Source organism: Cervus canadensis, chromosome 10 (assembly GCF_019320065.1).
Source record: "Cervus canadensis isolate Bull #8, Minnesota chromosome 10, ASM1932006v1, whole genome shotgun sequence".
In the NCBI taxonomy this organism is placed as follows: Eukaryota; Metazoa; Chordata; class Mammalia; order Artiodactyla; family Cervidae; genus Cervus; species Cervus canadensis.
In genome coordinates this window covers 20,017,918-20,045,505 of record NC_057395.1, presented here as the reverse complement: position 1 = coordinate 20,045,505, position 27,588 = coordinate 20,017,918, and the positions used below count along the sequence as shown (strand labels likewise).

Genomic DNA, 27,588 nt, shown 5'->3' with positions numbered 1-27,588 from the left:
AAAGCACCCATCGTGCAATCATGTGCTTGTGCCTGAAACGTGGTGAAAACAAGCTGATTCATCACCTGACACGTTTCAGGTGTGAAATCCAGACTCTGAGCCTCTAATGAGCCCTGCGATGCCCCAGGACAAAGGGCTCATCTACTTTCTTAAATGAGCTCAGCTCAGTGGCTGTTAGCAGGGCAACCCTGTCCTGAGTGAGGCTGGCCCACATGCAAGCCCAAGGCCCCTGTTAATCAGACAAACGATGTGCAAGCAAAGAAAACATTTTAATTAATTTAATTAAATTTAATTAATTTAATTACCAATTAATTCATTGGTAAGCCAGACAGGCCAACCATGGTCTAATCCAAACAAGAACCTTGTATCCTCACCCTTGCAGCCTCTGTTCTAAGACATCGAAGCACATGTCTGCAGGGGCCCAGAGGCACCTCCTCCTGGTTAGCTCAGGCACTGGAGGATCCCTTCTCTCCCAGTTTCTTCTCGTTTGCCTTGTCTTTTCAATCGTGGTCTCCACAATGACAACAGTCTCTTCATACATCTGGATGCTCCCGGTGGAAAACTTCTCTATGGATTCCATCACCTCCACTTTCTTTTAGGCCAGCTTCCTGGGAGGGCTTCTCACTGGCCGGCTGCTGCTCTGAGCCCCATGCCCCTTGGACCCACCCAGAGTGACCTGAGGCCCTTGAGACCAGGGTGTAGACAGCCTCTCTGGACCAGGTGCCACCATGGGACAGGGCCGTCTGTCCCCCTCCTCCTCCTTCTGGCCATCCTGTTTCCCCTGGAGGCCCTTCAGTTCTTTGGCATTTTTCTCATCCCCTTTGTCTGCAGGGTGTGGGGGGGGCATCCATATTCTTTCCCCTTCAGGGGCCCCCTTCATCCTTCAGACTGTCTTCTTCGCCCTGGGGGCCCCCCTTCCTCCTTCAGACTGTCTTCTTCCCCCTGGGGCCCCCCTTTCCTCCTGCAGACTGTCTTATTTCCCCTGGGGTGCCCCTTTCATCCCTCAGACCATCTTCTTTCCCCTGGGGGCCCCCCTTTATCCTTCAGACCATCTTCTTTCCCCTTCAGGGGCCCCCCTTCCTCCTTCAGACCGTCTTCTTTCCCCTGGGGGCCCCCCTTCCTCCTTCAGACCATCTTCTTTCCCCTGGGGGCCCCCCTTCCACCTTCAGAGCATCTTCTTTCCCCTGGGGGCTCCCTTTCATCCTTCAAAGCATCTTCTTTCCCCTGGGGGCCCCCTTCCTCCTTCAGACCGTCTTCTTTCCCCTGGGGGAACCCTGTCCATCCTCCAGAGGGTGCTCAGGCTGCTGGGGACAGGGCTCCACGCCGCTGTCAGGACGCACAGAGTCGCCCCCTTAGAAACCACCACGCCCCCTTTGCTGGGATGGAGAAGACACAGAAGCCAGGACCCATGAGATTGGCGTCTCCAGAGACTATCATGTACCGCCTTTTGTGTACAGGTCGGCAAGGGGCTCGGGTTCTTTGGGGCCTTTCACCTTCTCCTTGATCATCTTGCCTAGTTTCTCAAAGTCTTTGCTTATCTTGCCTCCATCTGGGACATCCTCCAGAGCCCCTTCCTAGGTCGGGGGACTTGCTTCTTCATCCCCAGGTTCAAGCTTAGATTTGCCCTCTTCTTTGAGCACCACCCTCCCCGGCTTTGTGTCCTCTGGGCCTCTCAGTGGTGTCTCTTCCAGATTTCATCTGCTCTGTCTTTCACTACCATGTCCTTTTTCCTCGGAAGGTTCTTGGGGAGGCCTTTGAGTCTTGGTTTCACTGCAGTTATATCCTGCACATCTCTGGTAAGATCTTTGAAAAAAGAAAAAAAAAAAAAAAGAGGCGGGTGCAATGAGTCAAGGCCAATGAAAGAGGAAGAAAAAGTATTTGTTGAAAAATACAAGCCTAGCACTGGGGTGGGGTTTACTGGTTGGCTGGTTGGCAGCAAGGTAGGATCCCTGGGTCCTAAGCATTCATGACCCACACTGAGGACCCAGCCCTGCGGGCTGCTGTGTGACTTTAGGACAAGTCACTTGGTCTCTCTGGGCTTGCAGAGCAGAGGGGAGGCCCCCACAGTTCCCTTCACACTGGGTGCAACTTACTGAGATCCGTGTTTCTCCTGCAATGACACTCTGTGGGAGCAGGGTCTCTGGCCCACCCCAGCACCCTCACCTCGAGGTCACAGGGGACACTTGGATCCAGTCCAGACCAGGAAATCCAGTCCAGAGAGCCACTGTCACCTCAGGCTTCCCCAAAGGAGCAACTCAGAGTCACCCCACCTTCCTCTGATGGGTTTGGAATAGCCTCCAGGCACACCCTTGTCCCCCCTGCACCCCAAACCTGATAAACACCACCACTCCTTGCTTACCATCCCCTTCCTCCTGTGAAACAAGAGGAAACTATGCCCTTAAACCCAGAATGGAAATCCCCTGGGCCAGAGGCCACATTCACTGCTTCAGACCAGCCAAGAGGAGAAACTTAAAGTTTCAGAAAACACAAAGTTTCACCCTGTCTCATCCACAAGGCGGTCTTTTAGTTCTAGGTGGCTGCTGCTGCTGCTGCTACTGCTAAGTCACTTCAGTCGTGTCCGACTCTGTGCAACCCCATAGATGCAACCGGCAAGGCTACCTCGTCCCTGGGATTCTCCAGGCAAGAACACTGGAGTGGGTTGCCATTTCCTTCTTCAATGCATGAATGTGAAAAGTGAAAGTGAAGTCGCTCAGTCATGACCAACTCTTAGCGACCCCATGGACTGCAGCCTACCAGGCTTCTCCATCCATGGCATTTTCCAGACAAGAATACTGGAGTGGGTTGCCATTGCCTTCTCCGACACAGGTAGATGCAGCCATATATGTAGGCATGGGTACAGATAGGAATAATGGAGACACCACTGTAGATGTGTGTGTGTATATAAAGACAATGCAGGTACCGATGGTTTATACATGTACATAAAGACAGTGGGGGTGTAGACAGTTTATGCATGTACATAAAAACAATGGAGATGTAGACAGTTTATCAGGTCAGTTCAGTGGCCCAGTTGTCTCCGACTCTTTGCAACCCCATGAACCGCAGAATGCCAGGCCTCCCTGTCCATCACCAACTCCCAGAGTTTACTCAAACTCATGTCCATTGAGTCAGTTATCTCATCCAACCATCTCATCCTCTGTCATCCCCTTCTCCTCCTGCCCTCAGTTTTTCCCAGCATCAGGGTCTTTTCAAATGAGTCAGCTCTTCACATCAGGTGGCCAAAGTATTGGGGTTTCAGCTTCAACATCAGTCCTTCCAATGAACACCCAGGACTGATCTCCTTTAGGATGGACTGCTTGGATCTCCTTGCAGTCCAAGGGACTCTCAAGAGTCTTCTCCAACACCACAGTTCAAAAGCATCAATTCTTTGGTGCTCAGCTTTCTTTATACTTGTACATAAAAACAATGGAGATGTAAACAGCTTATACATGTACATGAAAACCATGGAGGTATAGATACTTTATGCATGTACATAAAGATGATGGAGATTTAGATACTTTATGTGTAGATGAGGTGCAGGCTTAGGTGATAAAGATGTAAGTGTAACCATAGATAATGTAGATATAGGTGTATGTAGATACAGATGTAAGTGATATAGATGTGGATACAGATGATGTAGATGTGGGTGGAGGTAGAGATGCAGATGTAGACATAGAGGTAAGTGCAGGTGTAAATGTAGGTGATGCAGGCATCAGCATAAATAACAGAGGTGTTGAAGAAGATGGTGCAGGTGCAGAAAATGCAGATGTGAGGTAGACGTACATGTAGATGATCCAGACAGACATAGATGGCCGAGTAGGTGTCAGATGTAGATACAGATGATGTAGGTGTAGGTGATGTAGAGACAGGTGTAGGTGTAGATGATACAGATGTAGGTTAGGTGATGTGGGTGTAGCTCCAGATGATGTAGAGAATGTAGGTGTAGTGTAGATGGACACATACAGACGCTGTAGACACAGATGTGGACATAAGTATACATGTAGGTGCAGACACGGTCGCATAGATGAACATGGAGGAAATGGAGAGTAGCTGATGCAGGTGTAGATGTGAATAACGCTGAGACAGAGACATTTGCCAGCAGAGTTCACGTCCCAATGCATCGTGCAGAGGAGACCAGACAGCCTGCTGGCAGCCACAGTACTGACTGGCTAGGTGCTCAGAGTCATCATGGAAGCAGCAGTAATAATATCAACTGCTCTGAGCTCTGGTCCAATTCCAGGTACTGTGCAGGCATCTTGCCTGCAGCATCTCAATAACCATACCTGGTCATCCTTTCAGCTAAGATGTTCCTGTCCCCAGAGACCTGTGGAGCTGAAAGGCACCTTGACATCCAAACACTCCCATGGTCATCTTCATCACCTCTCCCCTCCCCCCCCCACCACTCATGCCAGAGCCCACATCTCTGTTGCAAACCCATTCATCCTCTGCCTCCCCCACTGCCATTCCAGACCCATGAGGTCCTGGATTTAGGGGTCTTCTTCTGGTGACTCAGACGGTAAACAATCTGCCTGCCATGGGTCGGGAAGATCCCCTGGAGAACAGAATGGCTACCCACTGCAATATCCTTGCCTGGAGAATCCCATGGACAGAGGAATTTGGCGGGCTATAGTCCAGGGGGTAACAAAGAGTCGGACAAGACTGAGCAACTAACACTTTCACTTTCCTGCCACATTCCCTACAGCCTGGAACTGGCACATGGAAAAACATGAAACAAGTAAGTGGTCCTGTGTCCACGGGCTCTGCGCACCCTGACCCCACCTATTGCCTGCATTCTCGATGATTCGATGATACCAGTCCAACTCGTTCCTCAGGGTCTGCTGGGTGACCACCAGCTGCCGGCAGTCATAGGATGACCTCTCCAGGCTCCTCTCTGCCTCTTCATTCTCCTTCCACAGGGTGTTGATCTGCTCGTTGTAGAGCTGAATTTCGTCATCATCACACTCTTGGGCATCTCTGATGGCTTGTTCCAAGGGCCACGATCTGTGGGCAGAGACAAGGTCACGAGGAAACCCAGCCACCCTCTCCCTTCAGACACAGATGCAGCAGTGGAGAATCCAGATGGCGCACCCAGTTGTATTTGTCTTATTGGTTTGTTTCTCTGTCAGCAGAGAATCTTTAAGCCACAGAAGGATGTGACAACTGAACCCCTTCCCCTGATGCTTGTATCAGCACCCCTGGAAATCAGCCTTTAGTGGAGCCCCTGACCCAAGGCAGCAGGAAGATGAGAAACTCAGAAAATAAAAACTTCCATCACTGGACTAACATGTACAGTTCAGAGTACATTCTTCATACTTTACTGAGTTAGCATGAAAAAGTAGTAAAAAGAAGAACATGGACTAAATAGATAAGATGCTACAATAATTAAAGCGGGGGAGGGGGGTTCCTTCATCTTATTCCATCACTATGGCACTTTAATTTTCTCTTGATTTCTGACCAGTAGAGTTACATATATGTTTTGATAGCTAAAATGTGTGTGTTTGTGTGCACTGGCACTTAAGTAAAATAACTTCAGAGAAATGCTACTTATATATTAAAGCAGGACAAGTCAAAATTAAGGTAGGAAAATTAAAAGAGGTTCCTCATCTTCACTTTAAGAGCTGTGACAACCCACAAACAGCCACAAGCTGCTTCCTTATTTACAAGCTCAGTACAAACTCGCTTTCCCACGGATTAAAGGTCTAACAGGCGTGGCCAGCCCTTCAAAGCAAAATAAAATGTGTAAACTGAAACCCACTTCATCTGGAAGAGCGCTTGTCAAACTTCAACACGCATGTGAACCACCCGAGGATACGGTTTTGCTCAGATTCTGACTCAGCAGCTCCAGTGGGACCGGAGGGGCCGGGTTTCTAAGTGGCTCCTCGGGAGAGGAAAACCCAGGAAACGAACCCATTTTGCAGTTCTCCTGGAGAAAACAGAACCAGGTAGGAAAAGTGCAGAGGAGCAGAGAGGAAAATGAGCGAGCGGGGTGCTGGGGCAAGGGGACGTGGCGGGCGGGACGGAGGTGGGTCGGGACGGGCGGAGCGGGGGGCCGAGGGTCAGAGAGCCCGCCCAGACCCCAAGGCGCTCACTGCAGGCTTCCCTGCGCTTCACACTGCAAGCCTGGCTTCAAGCAAGAGGGGCTCCGTAAGACGCTGCTTATCTGGCCCCTTGGTCCCCCTAGACCTACCGCCTTCCTCCCCTCCTCCTGTTTCTGCCACACTCCACCCTTTACTTGTCTTCCTTGAACAGCCTAGTCCGTTCCTGCCCCAGAAAAGGCACGGAAGTAATAAACCCACCGGGCTCATATTTCTCGGTTCTTTCACCTGCCCTGGAGTCTAAAGGTGCCCAGGGATGAAAGGTGCTTGGAGTCAGAGTGATGTGCATGGTTGAAACTGCGAAACCACCTACCGCGGCTGTGGGTTGGGCTTTGCTAGCTGGCACCGCCCCGGAATGGGCGGGGCCTGGGCCCACTGGGGGCGGGGCTTGGGGTAGCGGGCCCCGTTTCCCGGGTGACGGCCGCGGGGAAGAGGCGGGGCTCGGGCCTCCTGGCTCCCGGGGCCGCGACCTGAAACCGTGGCCTCCGAGAGTCGATCAGTAGTAGGGCAGAAGGGAGCTCCAGAGGCCAGCGGCTCTGAACCGAGCAACTCTAGTCGTGAGGACAGGCGGCCGAACGGAATGAGGCTTGGGAGAGGCTGGTCCGAGTGACAGGCTGGGGGCGTGGCCTGTGAGACCCGGAAGCGTGCGAGGCGTGAGTGGGTGTGCCTGGCTATGGGCGATTAGCAGTACACCAGCAACCCAGCGGTCCGAGCTGTGGTCCCGCAGGTCCAAGTGTGCGGCCGCGCGTCTAGGCGGGGGGCAGCGGCGCGGGCGGGCCATGCCTAGGGACTCCCAGTCGCTGTGGGAACTAGTGGAAGAGCACGTTCCGCTCCCGGAGCAGCCCGAAGTGAAGAGGATTCTAGGGGAGACGACAGTGGATCTGAACCTGGAGCTATGGGCAGAGGTGGGGCGTAGGAAGGTGGGCCCCACGGCAGACCTGTCTCACGACACGGATGATTTTCTCACCTTCTACAGGTCCCTAGCCCTGCCCAGTAACTCTCGAGCTCTTGTCGGATCTCATTGTCCGCCCAACCCTCTCCAATTTAACTGCCCTGCCCGTCATTCCCCCAGCTCCCCTGCCTCCGTTCACTTACCTCCGCAGTCGCCGAGGTGCCCCAGCTCTCCTTGCAGGTAGTGATGTTACGGTCATTGCTCCAAGAGGCTCGATCTATCCAAGCCTTTGGATCGCGCCCCACCTCTGACCTCTCCTCCCTTCTGGTACAACAGCCCCTCGTAAGAGATCTTGTGCGCCAGGAACTGCGGCAGCTGCTCCAAGGTTTCTGCCGGGAGGCCATCTGTGAGGGCAGGTTGGAGCCTAGACCTGGGTCTGGGCCCTGTCTCCAGAACTCAGATGGGCTAGCCTGGAAACTGACAAGGGTCCAGGGTCATCTTTCCTGTCGTTCCCTGGAAGGAGCCCCTGAATTGCCTTTATGCATCTTCTGCAGGGACCAGACCCACACTTGGGTCCAGTATAGCCCCAGGGTCCTGCACTTTGCCTTGGAGGAGCCCAGGTCTGATTTGCCAGAACAGGAGATGTTCCAGATGAGAGCTGGTGAACCCAGGTGTAGTAGGAGGAGAGGAGGGATCTGTCCTTGCTGGGCAAAGAACCCAAACTAGCTGGTAGGTCCCACCTGCGGGAATGGAGGAGTTCCTGGTCTGGAACTGACACTTCTACAGCCACCTGTGGTAGAGGTCAGCCCATGAGGGCTGCAGAGGCCCAGGAAACACGTGCAAATCCTGGGAGCTTGGTTCGAGCTGGGTTTTAGAGTACAAGGAACAGACTTCCAGACAGATACAAAGAGAAGTGCTTTGCAGGGAGAGGGAGAAGGACACGCAGATAGGAGTGGAAGGAAAGACTTCACCCAGTGGCCGGTTGTCCCTCAGGCTGGGATAGCCAGGCTGTGAGGACTGGGTTAGAGAGGGCTAGGGACTGAACGAGATAAGTGAGCAGCAGCGTGTTCATCCGTGAATGGTAGCAACTTATTTCTCACACATCCTTATGAAGGGGGTGATGGCCCCATTTTGCAGATGATACTAAAGCTCAGAAAGGATGATTGACTTTCCCAGACTCACACACAGTGAAGGGTGGCAGAACCCATGTGCAACCCCAGGCTCCTGATCTCCTCCTTTTACTACCATCTTGTTTTGCCTTTGTGAGAAAGCACAAAATTTTCTAGGAGAAATGGTGTTTGTGTCCTGAAGGCCTGGGGTGAAGCAGCATGAGAGAGTGAGGTTGACTTCATCTGCCAGCAGCTGTCACCAGGACCTCAGCGTCATCAAGGACCAGCTGAATGTGTCCCACATTGATCAGCCTTCTGGACACGTGCAGTGAGGCCCCCAAGTGTGTGCAGTCCCACAGGGAGGGCGGGACTGCAGATGGACCCTGATATACTGGGACTACTGGGAGGAGAAGGGAGGGAACACACCTGGCTGGGAGACCCAGGAGAGTGGGGCTGAGAGGTGGAAAGGGCAGGATGCTGATGAGGTTGCTGCCAGGAATCAGTCAAGTACAGATGCCTACACGGGCCTTGGCCTGAGGACTTTTATCCTGGGAGGTGGGGAAGAGATGGCACACAGAAGAGTTTTTAAAGCAGGGGCAGGGCTGTCATGCAGGAGAGAATGGAGGCAGGAGGACCCGCAAGTCTAGTCCTATCATGTAGAAGAGAGACTGCTGCTTCTGAGGGTGGGCACTGGGAGGTGGGCAAGGACAGAGGACACACCCTGCCCAGGAAGAGGCTGGCAGGGCTGCAAGGCTGTGCTGGAACAGCATGAAGCCAGCAGAGGGAGAGGTGGACTGAGATAGGAGGGCCTAGAGGAGTCTCCTGGGGAGGCCGGAGGTTGGGACCACGTGGAGGGCTCTGCTGAGACCTGGGCCTGTAGCGCTGCTTCCGGTGCTGCACTGTCCATGTCCCAGGGCCCTCCTGGAGGAAGAGTGCCATGCCCTGGAGAGGGAGATTCCCATCCTTCAGGTGAGCTGCAGTCCTTGGCCGCCCCGCTGCCAGCCCTTCTGCTGAGCGTAGACAACCCCATCTCTCACCCAGGGCGTGAGATCCACACACCTGCAGAGGTTGTGTGAACCCTGGGTCCATTTTTCCTGTGTGCACACTTCTTATGTGTGTGATCCTTAAGTACATGGATTCATATTCCAGTTGAGTCCCTAAATCCGAGGTCAGCACTTTTAGATCAACTGCTGGGTCTGCCTAGGTCTTTTGCCTCCTTCTCTTCCCTAAGTCTGGGTTCAGGCCTGCCACCCTCTTGCCAAGCTCAGCTTTTCAGGGAGAGGCTGGTGTTCCTCTCAGGAGTGCCCCCAGGTGATTGGGAGGAAGAGACTTCATGGGCTGGTTCCTGCGCCTCACCATGAGGATCCTGGCCTGGGCACCCTGCTGTAAAGCCAGGCACTGAGCCAGCTCTCCCTGCAGCGCTGCCTGGAAGATGGGTATTCAGGCCGAATCCACTCCCCCCGCCCCGCCCCCCACCCCCCCTCCCCGGCCCTCTGAGGCAAGCCTAGAGCCCACCCTGGCAGGTGAGGACCCTAGCAGGTCCCAGAGCACCCAGTGCTCCACTCCCCCCACTTTCCCCCCACCCACACCCATCCCACCTTGCTCTTGTAACACACCCTGGAGGACTGGGCGCTGTGTCTCAGGCAGAACCTCTCCTCCAGAGCTAAAGGAACAGAAGGCAGCCAGGCAACAGGAGCTGCAGGCACCCCTGAGGCCTTCCTGTGTCTCCCCCAGCCACAGGTAACCGAGAGCAGACAGACAGCTGGATGGGGCTGGCTGAGGGGCAGGCCCCCTCACAGCTACTCCCTCCCATTCAGGCCACACCCTTGGGGTCCTCCAGCCAGGGCACTGGACTCCTGCCTTGCCTCCAAGGGGCTGCTGGAGTTTGGGCCAGGCTTCTCCAGTGCTGTCTGCCCGCTCCCCTCTGGAGCGCTGCCCCAAACCATGTGGCCTGGCCGCCACCTGCTGCTGGGGACAGAAGATTCAGTACTGCCCCAGGAAAAGGCCAGCTTCTACTCTGATGTCCAGTGCAGCGCCCCAGGCCCCAACCTGAAGGGCTCCTCAGTAAGGAGGCTTCAGCTTCGGCTGGAACTCGTCCTGTCTGCTACTGCTCTCTTTCAGCTGCCAGGGTCCAGCCTACTTCTGATCTAGTCTAGGATGAGCCCTCCCCAGAATTCCACTGCTGTCTGTCTGTCTGGCTGGCCCTCACCCTACCTTCTCAGCAGGTCCTCAGTGTCCGGTCCTGACTGTCACAGCCTCTGGCCTTTCTCCTCCCCGGCATCCCCCCAAAGGCCTGGCAGGAGGAGGTCTTGTCCCAGTCCTGACTCATGTCCCTCTGGAGGACCCAGACAAAGCACAGCAGCAGCTCAGAGACAGGAATAGAAATTTCATTAAAATCTATGGACTTTAAAAACCTAGTGGTTCGCAGATGGTTGGGGGTGAGAGGCGCACTGTTATTGCTACAGAGGATTAGAGGCAGCTCTTCTGGGGCTGTCACTGCACGGAGGGGTGCAGAGGACAGACACCAGACACTGCAGGGCTTGGGGAAAGGAGTTTTGGCTCCAGAGAGTGGTTGGGACACACGGACTGGGGCAATGTGGCACCTGAACAAGGGTAGCCCAGTTCAGGAAGACTGGGCTTTAGCCTGGCAGTGGTAGGGCAAGGGGGGTGTCATGTAGGGTCCACTTCCCTGGGGCTCTGGGCTCAAACCTCCTGCTGAGCATCACCCCATCCCTACCCAACCCCCCCCCCACCCCGAAACGAGTTCTTTGGGCGGGCTGTTGGGTCATGGGCCTCTGCTGGGCTGGAAGGAGGTGCAGAGACCTCAGAGCTGCCGAGGGATGTGCAGGCGGGCCTGGAAGACAGATTGGGCCTGAAGCCGAGGGTGAGGGGGTAGCAACTACAGATAAAACAATTTTTACAAAAATAATCAGACAAAAGGGCCGGGTCGCACAGCCTGACCCGTAACACTGCACAGCTCCCCCCGGCCCCTCACCCTGCCTTCAGGTAGGGAGATCTGAATTAGCCTGGGCAGAGGCTGGGGTCCACCCCGAGGGCGGGAACCCTGGTCAGGAGGCTGAAGGCTCAGAGACAGGGACAGGTAGGGGCCCACCCAGAACCTCAGCTCAGGGCAGAGTGTGGGGGCGTCAGAGGCCACGTGGGGCCTAGCAGGCATCTGGGGGCCTGACCTGGGGCCCCCCAGCAACTCCCACATCACCTGCACCCCCAGCTGCCATCTTGGCATCTAACGGACCTGTAAACACTAGGGACACGAACACGAATGACCATGCTAGCCGTGGTGGCCAAGGTGACAGGTGCCACCCCTGGCCAGGCATGGTGGGGGCAGGTGGTGACACCTACCCACTGTCTCCCCAGTCTCTGTGTTGGGAGCACAGGGTGGGGGTGGGGCACTCCCCCGGCAGCTGTGCTGGCACCTGGGAGTCCTGCAGACGGCTGGAGTCATTACTGCCCAGTAATCTGGGCATTGTCCAGGGACAGCAGTTGGAACTCAAGCCCATCTTCAGGGGAGTGTGGAATAGTGTGGGTGTAGCGCTCTGTTCAGTGCTCCAGGAGGGCGGGACCCCAGTCTCCACTCAGCTTTGTTGAGTTCTTCAAATGCTGCAGGAGAGATAGGCATGGGGGAGGGATGGGCGGGCAGAGTGCATCAGAAGGGAGCCCTGGAGTGCCATCCATCCATCCACCCCCTTCTGATTCACCTGGGTGCCCCTGCCCCCACCACTCATCTGGAGGAGGGTGTCCCCATCTGTCCTCCAGAAGTGGAACAGGGCGTAGAGTGGAATGCCCACCGCAGAGGCCATGAGGAAGCCAATGGCCTCAGCCCACCTTGGATATTTTTGTTGTTGGTAGGTGATCGGCTGGTGCTCGATCACCAGGAAGATGAGAATAAACTGCAAAGAGTAGGGGTTGGGAGTGGGCGTGAGTCCTGCCCAGCCCCACCCAGGCCCTAGGCCTCCTATCAGCACTGCTCCCCTCCCTCTCCAGTTTCCCAGACTAGAAAGAGGCGTTTCAGGGAGGGTAGGGGTGACATTGCAGAAGCATGCCGGCTGCGACGGGCCGTGCAGAAACATGGCCGTGAGGAGCTACCCCTGGCCCACGGTCAGAGGCGGTGACAGAGAGCGTCAGGCTGCGATGGCGCAGGAGCGGCCAAGAGGAGCTACCCCACATCTGAGGCCAGGGGCAGCGGCCGAGAGGAGCTATCCCTCGTCCGAGGCCAGGGGAGGTGGCCGAGAGGAGCCACCACACGTCCAAGGAGCGGTGGCGGCTCAGGCGCAGGAGAGCCGAGAGGAGCTGCTCCACGTTCAAGGTCAGGAGGGGCAGCCGTAAGGAGATACTCTTCGTCCAAGGTAAGAGAAACCAAGTAAGATGGTAGGTGTTGTGAGAGGGCATCAAGGGGCAGGCACACTGAAACCATAATCACAGAAAACTAGCCAATCTGATCACATGGACCACAGTCTTGAATAACTCAATGAAACTAAGCCATGCTGTGTGGGGCCATCCAAGACGGACAGGCCATGGTGGAGAGGTCTGACAGAATGTGGTCCACTGGAGAAGGGAATGGCAAACCACTTCAGTATTCTTGCCTTGAGAACCCCATGAACAGTATGAAAAGGCCAAATGATAGGATACTGAAAGAGGAACTCCCTAGGTCAGTAGGTGCCCAACATGCTACTGGAGGTCAGTGGAGAAATAACTCTGGAAAGAATGAAGGGATGGAGCCAAAGCAAAAACAATACCCAGTTGTGGATGTGACTGGTGATAGAAGCAAGGTCTGATGCTGTAAAGAGCAATATCGCATAGGAATCTGGAATGTTAGGTCCATGAATCAAGGCAAATTGGAAGTGGTCAAACAGGATATGGCAAGTGTGAATGTCGACATTCTAGGAATCAGCGACATCAAATGGACTGGAATGGGTGAATTTAACTCAGATGACCATTATATCTACTACTGTGGGCAGGAATCCCTTAGAAGAAATGGAGTAGCCATCGTGGTCAGCAAAAGAGTCCAAAATGCAGTACTTGAATGCAGTCTCAAAAATGACAGAATGATCTCTGTTCGCTTCTGTTGGTCCTTTAATGGACCAGAACCTGGTGGTCCAGAGTCGACGATAAGAAAGTAAGAGAGAGAAAGAGGCTGATAGCCCCTGGTTTACACGGAGAGCCGATAAAGCTCTGTTCTTAGAGCTCGCGGCGCTGCACGTAGTCACCAGGCGCCCTCTCGAGTGGGTGAAGGCACAGTGCACCTTCTCGAGAGGGTTTTAGAAGCCCGGGCAAGAAAGTGAGCTCAGCGGGGCTCTGTGCTCCAAGGAATTAGCCTGAAAGAGAGAGAGAAGGAAAGAAAGAAACAAGGAAAGACACGGGGACCAAAGCTCTGATGGAGTAAAGGTGTTTTAATCAACATGGTGTGCACATATATACTGTCTTACAAGTTATTCTCAGCAAAGATAAAGATTAAAATTCCAAACTTACAAAACACAAGGCGATCCCTATTAAAAAGAGAAAAGGGTACTTACCACCATAATGAGAAACTAACAAAGGAAATGTCTGGATTCCTCAGCCCAGGGAAAGGCGTGCCTCTCCTCTTAATTCCTGAATATTCAGGAATTAATAAGAGCCAAAGGTTTCCTGACAGATCCAAAACAGCACACAGGAATCCTCCTGTTAAATGCATCCTGACATGTTTCCAAGCAAACCATTCAATATCACGGTAATCCAAGCCTATGCCCCAACCAGTCACACTGAAGAAGCTGAAGTTAAATGGTTCTATGAAGACCTACAAGACCTTTTAGAACACCCGAAAAAGATGTCCTTTTCATTATAGGGGACTGTAATGCAAAAGTAGAAAGTCAAGAAACACCTGGAGTAACAGGCAAATTTGGCCTTGGAGTACTGAATGAAGCAGGGCAAAGGCTAATAAGAGTTTTGCCAAGAGAACGCACTGGTCAGAGCAAACACCCTGTTCCAAGAACACAAGAGAAGACTCTACACATGGGCATCACCAGATGGTCAACATTGAAATCAGATTGGTTATTTTCTTTGCAGCCAGAGATGGAGAAGCTCTATACAGTCAGCAAAAATAAGGCCAGGATCTGACTGTGGCTTAGATCATGAACTCCTTATTGCCAAATTCAGACTTAAATTGAAGAAAGTAGAGAAAACCACTAGACCACTCAGGTATGACCTAAATCAAATCCCTTATGACTATACAGTGGAAGTGAGAAATAGACTTAAGGGACTAGATCTGATAGACAGAGTGCCTGATGAACTATGGATGGAGGTTCGTGACACTGTACAGGAGACAGGGATCAAGACCACCCCCATGGAAAAGAAATGCAAAAAGGCAAAATGGTTGTCTGAGGAGGCCTTACAAACAGCTGTGAAAAGAAGAGAAGTGAAAAGCAAAGGAGAAAAGGAAAGATATTCCCATTTGAATGCAGAGTTCCAAAGAATAGCCAGGAGAGATAAGAAAGACTTCCTCAGTGATCAATGCAAAGAAATAGAGGAAAACAACAGAATGGGAAAGACTAGAGATCTCTTCAAGAAAATTAGAGATACCAAGGGGAACATTTCATGCAAAGATGGGTTTGATAAAGGACAGAAATGGTATGGACCTAACAGAAGCAGAAGATATTAAGAAGACTTGGCAAGAATACACAGATGGACTGTACAAAAAAGATCTTCACGACCCAGATGGTGTGATCACTCACCTAGAGCCAGACATCCTGGAATGTGAAGTCAGGTGGGCCTTAGAAAGCATCACTATGAACAAAGCTAGTGGAGATGATGGAATTCCAGTTGAGCTATTTCAAATCCTGAAAGATGATGCTGTGAAAATGCTGCACTCAATATGCCAGCAAATTTGGAAAACTCAGCAGTGGCCACAGGACTGGAAAAGGTCAGTTTTCATTCCAATCCCAAAGAAAGGCAATCCCAAAGAATGCTCAAACTACCACACAATTGCACTCATCTCACATGCTAGTAAAGTAACGCTCAAAATTCTCCAAGCCAGGCTTCAGCAATACGTGAACTGTGAAATTCCGGATGTTCAAGCTGGATTTAGAAAAGACAGAGGAACCAGAGATCCAATTGCCAACATCCACTGGATCACTGAAAAAACAAGAGAATTCCAGAGAAACATCTATTTCTGCTTTATTGACTTTGCCAAAGCCTTTGACTATATGGATCACAATAAACTGTGGAAAATTCTGAAAGAGACGGGAATACCAGACCACCTGACCCACCTCTTGAGAAACCTGTATGCAGGTCAGGAAGCAACAGTTAGAACTGGACATGGACCAACAGACTGGTTCCAAATAGGAAAAGGAGTACATCAAGGCTGTATATTGACACCCTGCTTATTTAACTTATATGCAGAGTACATCATGAGAAACACTGGGCTGGAAGAAGCACAAGCTGGAATCAAGATTGCCAGGAGAAATATCAATAACCTCAGATATGCAGATGACACCACCCTTATGGCAGAAAGTGAAGAGGAACTAAAAAGCCTCTTGGTGAAATTGAAAGAGGAGAGTGAAAAAGTTGGCTTAAAGCTCAACATCAGAAAACTAAGATCATGGCATCTGGTCCCATCACTTCATGGCAAACAGATGGGGAAACAGTGGAAGCAGTGTCAGACTTTTTTTTTTGAGCTCCAAAATCACTGCAGATGGTGATTGGAGCCATGAAATTCAAAGATGCTTACTCGTTAGAAGGAAAGGTATGACCAACCTAGATAGCATATTAAAAAGCAGAGACATTACTTTGCCAACAAAGGTTCGTCTAGTCAAGGCTATGGTTTTTCCAGTGGTCATGGTATGGATGTGAGAGTTGGACTGTAAAGAAAGCTGAGCACTGAAATATTGGTGCTTTTGAACTGTGGTGTTGGAGAAGACTCTTGAGAGTCCCTTGGGCTGTAAGGAAATCCAACCAGTCCATCCTAAAGGAGATCAGTCCTGGGTGTTCATTGGAAGGACTGATGCTGAAGCTGAAACTCCAATACTTTGGCCACCTGATGTGAAGAGCTGACTCACTTGAAAAGACCCTGATGCTGGGAGGGATTGGGGGCAGGAGGAGAAGGGGACGACAGAGGATGAGATGGTTGGATGGCATCACCGACTGGAAAGACATGAGTTTGGATAAACTCCAGGAGGTAGTGATGGACAGGGAGGCCTGGTGTGCTGCAGTTCATGGGTTCACAAAGAGTCGGACACGACTGAGTGACTGAACTGAACTGAAAGCAGTTTTTGAATGTTCCCTCCAGACCTGGGAGCTCCTGGGATTGCATCAGCTGTAGGTCTCCAGTGCCCAGCACAGCACCTGGCATAATCTCATGTGCTGATCTGAACTCACTTATGCAGGGAGGTGGGAGCAATGGGGGAAAGGAAAGGGAAAAGTCCTGCCAGCCTACAGCTTCAGAGATGGCAATGGTCAGCCGGGGGAGCTTCCAAAGCCTAGAAACCGTGTCAGTCCGGGAGTGCTCTCAGAAACCACTTTGGAAAGAGCCGAGGGACACCAGAGATAAAGCTTAGGGCTGCAGCAACAAAAATACTACTGGAAGCAGGAAGATGGGCCATTGGTTCATGAGCCACTTGGAGGGCCTGGGACAATAGGTGCTGCTTGCCAGGAGGCCTCAGCATACACCTCCCAAGCCTTCAGCCAAGTCCTGGGGCTCAGGCCCCTCCAGGCTTTTTAGTGACTAAATTCTAGAAGTCAAGACCCGCATCCGGGGGACGCTGCACTTAGAGGAGCTTATAACAAGTTTCCTGAATGCAACTAGAGCCTGATCTAACATGTGGACAAATTCTTTATTTGAGCTGATAGAAGTATGGAGTTTGTTAAAATAATAATAATAATAATAAGATCTTTTCACCACTATGAAGTAAAACCTCCAAAAGAAAACTAATAGCCCAGAAGCACGCGGTCCACAGAGCCTGGCATCCTCACCCAAAGGTGATTCCAGCCTGCTTTTCTGAGCACAGACAGGATGCTGCGGGCTTTGCCTCAGTTTCCTGGAGACAGTGGACCCAGGCTGCCTCCTGCCTCCTGCCCTGACTGGGTGGTGCCCTGGGTCTCCCCACAGGGCGGCAGCTTCCTGGGAGCCCTGGAGGATGAGCTCCCCCAGGGCAGGTCCTCGGCCAAAGCCACAACCTCCGAGGGCACAGCGCTTGGCGGTGGCGACTGCCCTCCCCCAACTCCCGCCGCTTACAGGACACTTCCGCTCCTCCTGTTTCAAAGCTGGGCCAGTGGCCAGAGCTGGTGCCTGTGCCAGGCTCGGGAAGATCCCACACCCCATGTGATGGAGGTCTCAGCCCTCAGGGGCCTTTCTTCCCCCAGAAACATGAGCCAATGAGGAAATCCAGTGCCGATCTCTCTGTGGCACAGAGGAGCTGGCATGATGCGGGGCACGACTCCAGACACTTGCCCTGACCATCGGGCTGAGCCCTCTGTCACTCAGAGACGGCCCTGCCTCTTCTCTGTGGAGCGACCACTATGCTAGCAAATCCCTTCCCCTGCCCCCCACCCCCGCCCCAACTTCTCACCCTGATCATAAAGGGACACAATCAGAGGGCTTGTAGTTCACAGACCACTCCTCCTCCTAAACTTGTGTCTAGTGCAGCATGGGCCCAGCACACACGCTCCAGATCAGACCACCTGCTTCGCATGAAGGCTCTGACTCTTAGAAGCCATATAACCTTGAGTCAATTACTTAACATCTCAGGGCCTCGGTTTCCTCATCTGTAAATGGGGATAATAATGAAACCATGGAGAGTTGTATTGCGAGACTTAGTATACTGTTCCTGGTCATGGTGGGCTTTCCCTCCACCACTTCCACTCCCTGCTGGGGGGTCTGTCTTCCAAGTGTTGAATACTGGTGGAAATCCAGAGCTCCCCCTGCCAAGCCAGCCTGTTCCAGATCCTGAGCTGATACCTGACTTGCACAGCCTGCTTCTGGAACATGCATTCACACCACATATCCTGAGCACTCCAAGCACCTCAGCTATAAGGGACTAGAGACACGAGCTCAGTGAGGCTGTCAGAGACCAATGCCAAGGTCAGTCATGATTCCCTTGGGGCTCCTCTGGGGGGATGCCAGGTGGAAATGCCACGGAGGGAGGGCTGGCTCTTAGCTGCTGCCAGCCTATTTTCCCCTTCTGAAGCTGGGCACTGTCTTCCATCAAATACAGGGCCCTGTGCTCCCTTCCTAACCCAAGGCCAGGGCTTGGGTGGTTCTGGCTCTATACAGCTTTGCTCAGACTTCCAGTGACCAGAGCTGTAGGTGCGGAGCCCCCAGGAGGAGCTCTGGCCTAATGGTTGGGCTTGTGCTCTTCCTTGGCTGGTTCCCAAGAGAAGGATGCTTGCCACGGGGGCGGCAGGGGTGGGACCAGCAAGGAACTTACAAAGATGATAGTTGGTGGGATGAAGTGCCAGCAGATCTGGAAGAAGCGGGGCGGTGGGAACCCCAGCATCATCTGGATGTTCTTGGGGGCAGTCGGCCTCCCTGAGTGGGGCTAGAGCAGCTGGATCCCACTAATGAGGCCTCATTACGGCCAGGACCCAGCAGGGCTGCTGCCACCTGCTGTCCCCATGGCCAGAGCCAGAGAAAGCTGTCCAGCTAGGGCTGCCTGTTCTGGGCACCCGGCCCAGGCCAGGGCAGCCAAAGTCCAGAGCCCACCCTGAGTGGAAGTGAACATTTGGGCATCATGGGTGACTGGGCCTTCCTGGAGCCAGTGGCCCAGCCAGGAGCTTGGCCCTAAGTCTGGACTCGCAGGAAGTCAGCGGAAGTCAGCAGAGTGTGTCTGGGAACCCGGCTGCATGAGGCTGGCCTGGAATCAGCTCAGTAGCTAGGGTCTGAGGCCATTCTCTTGGGAGACTTGCTTGAGCCAAGATCACTCCCCATCTTCTCTCCCAAAATGGGCATAGTAGCATACCCACCTAAAGGGGCTGTTGGGAGGATTAAATGAGTTAATATATATTAATATGAAGTGTTTAGGACAGCATCTGGCTCACAGTAAGCACTTAATATATATTATCTATTACTATTATTTATAATGCTTACTAGCTTCAAAGATGGGTAGATATGATCCCCATTTTAGAGATAAGGAAACTAAGGCCAGACAAGTAAAGTAACTTGCCTAAGGAGATACATGGAGGGAGATTCACCAGGGCTGGGGTTGGAACCCAGGCCTGTCTGACTCTGAAGACTTGCCATAATGATGTTGGGACTTCCCTGGTCTTCCAGTGGCTAGGAGTCTGCCTTGCAGTGCAGGGGACACGGGTTCAATGCCGCTGGTCAGAGAACTGAGACCCCACAGGCCGCGGAGCAGCTGAGCTGTGGCATCACAGCTACTGAGCCCCTGCGCTGCAACTTAGACCCAACGCGGCCCAGTAAACATTTTTAAAATAATAATAACAAAAAAGATTAAAATAGTATCATCCTGCCATGTTCCCATTGGGGTCAGCACACAGGGAAGCTGTCCTTTACATCAGAATTCATGCTTGACCAGACACTTTGCTCACCCATCAGTTTCCAAAAACTGGAAGCTGTGTCTTCCCAGCACCAGAACACTCGTGCCCACCTTCCTGGTCACTGGTTTGTGGTGTCTCAGCACCCCCTGGAGACTGACCAGTGAGTGTTGCCTCGGAGAAGAGGGATTGAGGGTCTGAGTGATAGTCTACGCAGACCACTCAGCACACTCTCTCAGAGGGCCCTCAGGTTCAGCTGACGCAGTGCTCATCCTCAGGGGTCTGTCTCTGCAGCTGCCCTCTTGGCTAATGCCATCTGTCTTCAGACAAGTGACAGAGCAATTCACCAGGCCACAACTCTTTTGCATAGTCAGTCACATTCTTTAACCATCTTGGCTGGCTGGGGATCCCCAAGTTCTGGGGGGATTGCTCCAGGGCCCATCGCCCTTCAGCCTACAGCTCTCTGTGAAGTCTGAGAGGCGCTGGTGGTCCTGTGGCTGCATCCCCTTCTCCCTGACCCTTCACCATCTCTACTGCCCAGTGGTACCCAACCTTGTTATCAGGAGCCCACCCAGTGCCAGGCCTGTACTCTCAGAATCATCTGGGCCCCAGACCGCACTTTACAGTAGGAATGAGCCGCCCTCTCTCTCTCTGCTGCGCCCGCTCTGCCTCACCCTGTGGTTATGAGTGTGTGTGTGTGGGGGGGGGGGACAAGGGAGAAACACAACAAGCCCCACACCTCACTCTAGAATGGGAATGAGCCGCCCTCTCTCTCTCTTCTGTGCCTGCTCTGCCTCACCATCCTGTTGTGAGTCTGTGTGTGTGTGGGAACATGGAGAAACACAACAAGCCCCACGCCTCACTCTAGAATGGGAATGAGCCACCCTCTCTCTCTCTGCTGCGCCCGCTCTGCCTCACCATCCTGTTGTGAGTCTGTGTGTGTGGGAACATGGAGAAACACAACAAGCCCCACGCCTCACTCTAGAATGGGAATGAGCCACCCTCTCTCTCTCTGCTGCGCCCGCTCTGCCTCACCATCCTGTTGTGAGTCTGTGTGTGTGGGAACATGGAGAAACACAACAAGCCCCACGCCTCACTCTAGAATGGCAATGAGCAGCCCTCTCTCTCTCTTCTGTGCCCACTCTGCCTCACCCTGTGTTTCTGAGTGTGTGTGTGTGTGTGAACACAGAGAAACACCACAAGCCCCATGCCTCACTCCAGCTGTGGTGCATCCGTGCTGGGTGAAGTAGGTAAGGCCAGAGCGGGATTGCCAGGGGAGGGGCAGGCAGAGCTTCGGCGGGAGATGAGGTTAGAGTAATTGACGCCGCCCAGCAGGCAGTGGAAGAGGCAGGGGATGCATCAGTGTCGCCCGGAGCTGGCAGAGGTGTGAATGAGTGGAGGCGACGCGCGCACTCCACTCCAAGTGTTCACCCTGGGATGGTGGCGGCTCAGAGACCTGTGGACCCCTCCTCCCCAGGACAGGTCAGTCACTTTCCAGGAGGTCGAGCCCTCTCTCTGATGCCAGGCAGACTGGGAGGCAGGTCTGGGGGTGGGGAGAGGGGCTGAGTGGTCTGTGCCAGGGAGGGGCAGGCACAGCCAGCCATAGAGGCAAACACCAGCAAAAGTGATGCAGAAAGTTGCAAGTGTGCAAAGGAGCAGGAAGGGTTAGCTGTGTGGTGGGGGTGTGGGAGAGGAGAATGGGGGTGTGAGGGCCCCCCCCCCCGCCCAAGGGCCTGCTGAGAATCTGCCCTGTGTATCAAAGCTGCATTGTCCTAGCTCCCGGCGAGACGGCCGGAGGTGCCCAGGAATCGTACTAACCAACTCAGCCCCATTGTCTGCGCCATGGCAGTTACTCGTATGGGGAGAGTGGGTGAGGGGCAGGGGGACTTGGTACAGGGGCTGCGTGGTAAGGATGGGGGAAGGGGGTGGGCGAGTGTCTCAGCTGGGAGGCGACAGGCTCTGCGAAATGTTTGCCAGTGTCCAGGACGAGGGCCCGGGGTGGGGGGCACCTCCAGTGTGCCCTCATCCCTGGAAGCCGGGGATGGGTGGGGATGGCAGGCACAATGTGGCTGATGGCAGTGAGGGAGAGGAGCCTGGGACAGTCACCTTCTTTCTCTGCAGCGCATCCTGACTTGACCTCCAGAAGGCAAGAGAAGGCATGTACTCTGGGGAGACCTGAATTGAGTTTGGGAGTAGCATTGTGCAGGGCTGCCCTCCACCCTCAGGACTGCCAGGGTCAGCAACCAAAGCCACTTCCAAAATGCCAGCCTGCTGATAGCCAACTGGGGCAGAGGCTGCTCATGGCTGCCACAGTGTGGGGAAGGACTGCTGGGTTCCAGGGCAGAGACGGTGCCCACCCAGTGGTCCTGTTACTACTCCCAGGGTCTGGAGTGGAGCCTGGCGTGCCTGGGCTGCAACTTCTGTCTGCCATCCACAATAATGCCAGGTCAGTACTGGCAGAGCCCTCTGCCAGTCAGGGCTCTGGGGTGAAACGGCACCGGGCATCTCTCACCTCCCATATGAGGACCTGATCTCCTGAGAGGTGCTGTGAGATTTTCCTTGATGCAGGAGACACTAATAGCCCCTGCATACTGCTCGAGTCTGGGGTATATTTTCCCATGCTCCTCTAGCCCAGCCCTTGACTCTTTCACGTATCTAGACCAGGAAGCCAGTTAAAGGATGGAAGGCTCTGTCATCACAGGTCAGGTGTACCTCAGGAAGACAAGTTGGGGAATCAAGAATCAAGGGATGTGAGGTCATGGGGTCTCCTGAGGCAGCCACGGTTTACTGTCATGGCTGTTCGGCCTGAATTCCCCCACTGGAGCTCAGAGATGGCTGCCAGGGATCTGGATTTGGCTCATGGTCAATCTGGGATGTAGGGTCTTGCCCGTTCTCCTCTGCAAAGTTAGTCTTGGATAGGACTTCATCCCTTGAGCGAACCCTGGGGCTGCAGAGTCCTGGACAAGAAGCCTGCCGGCTTCTAGCGGGGCCTGCCCCGCCTGGCCTGCTCCAGGAGTCCTCAGTGTCCGAGAGCAGAAGAGAGAGCGCTCGATTCACAGAAATATCCAGGGGACACTGCTCTTGGAGGGCGGGACTTGGCAGCCTGAGCACAGCCACCGTCCAGAGTAGAAACCTGAGCTGCCTCTGAGTCTGGACACGAAGAAGCGAGGGGCGCCTCTGCAGTGCGGGGTGGGAGGGTGGCCTCTGGGAGCGGGCTCTGCAACATTGTGTCCTCTTTACACTTTGCTGTAGTTTGCAATTTTTTTTTTTTAAATGATAAGCTCATAATTGGAAAGAAATCAATAACTATTTTTTTAAGTTGTTTAGAAAGTCAGTGGGAACTAATGGAAAATACAGGAGTCAGAAACAGCAAATTCCAGGCAAGGCAGAGCTACAGAATCTAAGGAGATTTATTGAGGTTGTCTATCTGTCTCCTGGTTTTATAGCTAAGGTCTCTCAATGCTGAGAGTGGAAGAGATTTGGACTCCTTGGGGTGCAGGTTCTATAATGCTAGGATGCTAAACCCCAGTGCGAGATCCCCGCCCTGCCAAGTCCAAGGTGTGGGGGGAGCTCTGGTTTCTGCCCTCGGAGCTGAACTGCCTGGATTCCAGGAGCACACCCAGAACAGTGAATAAACAGAGGGCAGAGGGCTAGGGACAGGACTTACATAAGCAGCTGCTCAGTGTGGCTCGCCCTCCTGGGCAGGGATGGGGTGGGAGGTTGTGAACCCAAGACAGGTCACAGATCCTTGTGCAGGCATGGACACTGCTGCCTCAATGACTGCTTCTAAGGAGAGGGTCGCTGTGTGTCTTTGCATGGCAGATGTTGAAAGGTTGTTGCTGAACCATGCAAAGATGTCGGGATTCTTGGCCTCCGGAGGAGAAGAATTCAATCCGGGGCTAGAAATGAGGCTTGATCGCTCAGAGCTTTTGTGCAATAGAGTTTATTAAAGTATAAAAGGGATAGAGAAAGCTTCTGACATAGACATCAGAAAGGGGCAGAAAGAGTACCCCTTTGCTAGTGTTAGCAATGGAATTATATACTCTCAAATTAGTTACTACAGTGAATCAAAAGAATGGAGGTTGTAAAGACCTCACTAGACCTACTCCCATAATTTACACTTGAAGATAACAGGATTAGCCAGAAGGTTTTTTTCCAGAGACTGTCCTTAAGCAGGATACATTATTGTTATATAATTCTAAAGAATGTAGAGGGAAAAAAGTTTGTCCTTTCTTTCTCCTTGAGAATTCCAGACCCCTCTCTCCTTGGGGACCCCTAGACTTATCAACCTGCCCAGGAATTGACTAGGCAATGTTGTGGAGGATGATCACAGCCCACCCACACAGCCGTGGAAGGCATGCCCCAAAGCCTGCATCCTGCTGGGCCTGGGGAAGATTGGGCACAGGGCGAGGCAATCCCCACCCTGGAGGTCACCCATGAGGCCCATGACGAGTCAGAGGTGAGGGTAGGGGCTATCCAGGGAGCCTGAGGAGGAGGGACCAACCCAGAAGGGCACCAGGCCACTGTTTTAACTCACCACCCAGGTGTGAGCAAGGGAGGAAGGTTGGGAGGGCAGCGAGGGGCAGCAGACAGTGGGAGATGGGTGATGGGCAGCAGGAGCCTGGAGGCTGGCCAGTTGGCGGGGCTGAGCTGGGTTAGGCAGACGGGCCACCAGTCTGGGTCAAACACATGAGCACAAAGAGATTCTTTTGTGGGCACCTCAGAGCCAACAACCTCTGCAAGGACTGTTACTATCAGTGACAGGCTTTCCACCCAGCAGGTAAAAAAGAATGGAGGGCTTAGAATGAGGAAAATTATGCAAGGAGAAAAAAACTTGTGCAGCATTAGAAAAGTCTCGCCAGCGTTGGGCATTGCTGTCCAGGAAGGAAGTGGAGGGGCGTCCCCAGAGGAGGGCTGGAAGGGAACTAGAGCCCCCAGGAGCCCCCACAGAGGGACCCTGCCCTCCAGTGTTCTCGGAGGAAGGGGGGCTTCCTCTGTCCTTTGCTGAGCGCCACACCCTCGCCAGACTGCCTGCACATAGCTTGCACTGGAATGAAAAATCAGAGGCCTGGCTGTGGACCAGGCCCGCACGGCAGCATTCCCTCCACAGCTCCTGAATGGGGCTCTCAAGGGCTGGGATACAGGGCCAGGGAGCAGTGGCTGGTGCTGCTTCTGCTGGGAGCTCCTCCCACCACTTGCAGGGCGTCACGGCACCTCCTTCTGCACAGCGGACACCTCATGTTGTCTGTTACTTCCCGCCACAGTCCCATCCCCACTCCAGTCCCGGGCCCCAGTCCCCCAGGCTGCAGCCTCCCGGGGGTACAGCCAGCAGGGCTCAGTGGTGCTGCTCGTCAGTGTGGCTCGCTGCCGGCCGCCCTCCCGGGCCCTCCACACCAGGGGAGGAGCAGGGCCTCAGAGGCCCAAGTCTGGTCCCGCTGCACTCAGTCAGGCCTTGAACATCAAACCCTAGAGCCTCGGTCTCTGCAAGAGGCCTTGCCCTTGCTCCACCTGTGAGGCCACCCTGGACCCTCAGTTGTCTTACGGCTATAACTGCTGCTTCGTGACCCCACCCATGTATTCTGAAGCTGCTAACCATCCTCCATTGTGCCCCTAAGTCAACGAGCCTCAGACAGAATAAAACTGTTGCTCTAGGATCAACATATAGGAGGCCTATTTGGCTGGGTTTTGTTTGGGAATGGATAAACTATGTCAGGCAGACCTCATGCCCTCTGAAAAAATGCCCCCCGGACCCGATGCTATTGCTAGGCCTGTCCCCAAAAAAGGCCCTAGGAGGTGGTGACAGGCTTAGCCAGGATTCTGTAGGGACCTGTCACACCAGGACTAGGAGCTGCCCTCTCCCAGGGCCAAGGTGGCCTTCAAGCCTCTTCATCAGGGCAGCCTTCTGCGACCTCAGCCTTCTCCTACCCCAACCCGAGTCATCGTTTCACACTCCCGTGACTTGAGGAATTCCCCTTTGTGGCCACGTTGAAGTTGCTTGTAAAAGTTGTCTATCTCACTAATGGCTTCCTCCCCTGGACTTCTAGCTCCGAGTGGGTCGGGTGTGTTTGTCCTCTTCTGAATTTCCTGAGCCTGAGGTCGGGCCTGGCACATAGTAGGTGCTTCTCAACCTCCGTGAATGAATGCACACAAGCTCTGCTGCTTGGCCCTGGGTGCCCTGTGAAGGGTTCCTGGTACTGGGCCCCAAGCCTCCCAGGGCCGTGTGAGGCTCAGGTTCTCCTCTGGGCAGTGCTGGGTGGGAGGTGACACCTTAGTGCAGGACAAGGGCGTCTGTGCAGTAGTGCCCACGTGCTGTGCAAGCCCGAAGTGGCCCCCCAGATGCGCCCACTCAGAGCAAAGAGTGCGTGGCTAGGAGGGCCACCATCAGGTGCTAGGGCCTCTGGGCCTGCCTTTCCAAATGGGCCCTTCTGGAAGGCGCAGGCTCGGTGAGACCATCCCCCCACTCTGCGCCTGTCGGCCAGTGTCAGAGTCCAGCAGCAGGTCAAAGCAGCAGGCCCATTTGTTTATTTGCCTGCGAACCTTGAATCTCTTTTAAATTGAGGGTCAGTGTCACTACCGTGCTGTCCCCAGAGGTCGTGCGGCTGTGTCTCTGATCCTGGGTATCCTTAGGGACCCCTGGCCATTTCTCTCAGGAGAACAGCCCACCTCTGGGAGACTGCCTCTGTCACTCAGGGACTCTCAGGGTCCTCCCTTGCCTCTTAGTGAGACTCCTCTGACCCCTCAGGCTCTGGCTCAGGGTGGCTGATTCGTGGGGATGCGTCTGCTCACACGTATAAAGGGCCTGGGGTCCTCAGTGGGGCCTCAGGCCACCCAGTCCAGCCCCACAGCTCCCCAGGCAAGCCCGCATCCTTCCTTTGGGGCGAACCCCCTCATCAGCCCTTCCTGACCAGCCCCCTCTTCTGCAGCCCATGCTCTCTCAGCTCAGAGACCCTTTTCTGGAGTCATCCCCTCCAGTTCCCCTGAGGGAACTGGAACTAGAACTGCCCAGAGTCTGTCCTCCAAGTCAGGCATGGTGCCTACAATTCTGGTCTTCCCCGCCGCCCCCGAACCAACCCAGGTCAGCCTCCCCAGGGATCCCCTCCCCAGTCGTGGGCAGTCAGAGGTGGCTCCCCTGGCCCTCCCATCCTGAGTCCCAGAATGCCTTCCTCAGGTCTGGCCCAGCTCAGTTGCTTCCCCTTCTTGTACCCTATAGCCCTGCCCACCAGGTGCCCCCTAGAAAAAGCCTTCAGCTGGGGGACGGGTCCACTGCCCCCACCCCCCGCCCCCAGCCATCTGCCATGGGCAGCATGCTCAGCCTGGTGATATGGTGGTGGCGGGTTGGCGGGCTGTCTGGACACAGGCCCCTTTGTGCCCAGCCCAGCTTGGCTTCTTGGTATGAGGCTCAGCTGCTCCCAGATCCTCACCCAGAGGGGAGAGGGGAGGCTTTGGAGGGGCTGGGGCTGGGGGGCTCTCAACTCAAGCTCCCTCTCAGTGTCCCACCTCTCAGATGCTGGCAGCAGCTCCTCGGGTGGGCTGGTGCTGGGGGGCTGGTAAGGGAGGCCCCTCTTGGCACCCTCTGGCAGCCACTCTTCCCTCTGTGCTCCTCTGCCAGGCCTGCCTGCAGCTCCTGCCAGCAGAGGGGAAGCCCAGGGTGGGGGTGAGGGCCTGGAGGGTCCACGGTGTCCCCACTGGGTGAGGTCTGAAGGGTCAGGCACCTCATGCCAATGCCTTGCTGATGGTGGCTTTTCTCCTGTCTGCATAGAATGGTGCTATGCCCAGCGAGGCCACCGAGGAGGACCACAGCTGCCAACGGGGCAACTGGGGCAGCCAGATCGAGTTTATACTGATGAGTGTGGGCTACGCCGTGGGCCTGGGCAGTGTCTGCTGCTTCCCATACCTCTGCTATCGCAATGGGGGAGTGCCGGAACCAGCCGGCAACATGAACAAGTTCCAACTGCAACTGCACGGAGGCCTGAGAAAGAAGAACTGAAAGTAAAAGAATGGGGTCGAGAGGGCT

General features: G+C 54.0%; 1 protein-coding gene and 3 pseudogenes across 1 annotated transcript; 2 read left to right on the top strand and 2 right to left on the bottom strand.

Annotated features, from left to right (window-relative positions):
- Positions 1-389: 389 nt before the first annotated feature.
- Positions 390-1,000, bottom strand: LOC122448407 (annotated as a pseudogene).
- LOC122448406 lies at positions 821-6,873 on the bottom strand (annotated as a pseudogene).
- LOC122448184 lies at positions 6,773-10,520 on the top strand (annotated as a pseudogene).
- Positions 10,521-20,627: 10,107 nt separating this feature from the next.
- LOC122448185 (sodium- and chloride-dependent glycine transporter 1-like) lies at positions 20,628-27,564 on the top strand. Its single transcript, XM_043479292.1, has 2 exons — positions 20,628-21,056; positions 27,334-27,564. The coding sequence occupies exons 1-2, from the start codon at positions 21,012-21,014 to the stop codon at positions 27,559-27,561; spliced, it is 273 nt and encodes a 90-aa protein (XP_043335227.1). The 5' UTR covers positions 20,628-21,011; the 3' UTR covers positions 27,562-27,564.
- The last annotated feature ends 24 nt before the right edge of the window (positions 27,565-27,588 follow it).

Coding starts and splice junctions, on each gene's coding strand:
- LOC122448185 (XM_043479292.1), top strand. CDS start 21,012: ATGGTGGCGGCTCAGAGACCTGTGGACCCCTCCTCCCCAGGACAG. Junction 21,057..27,333: donor ACCCCTCCTCCCCAGGACAG/GTCAGTCACTTT, acceptor CTGTCTGCATAG/AATGGTGCTATGCCCAGCGA.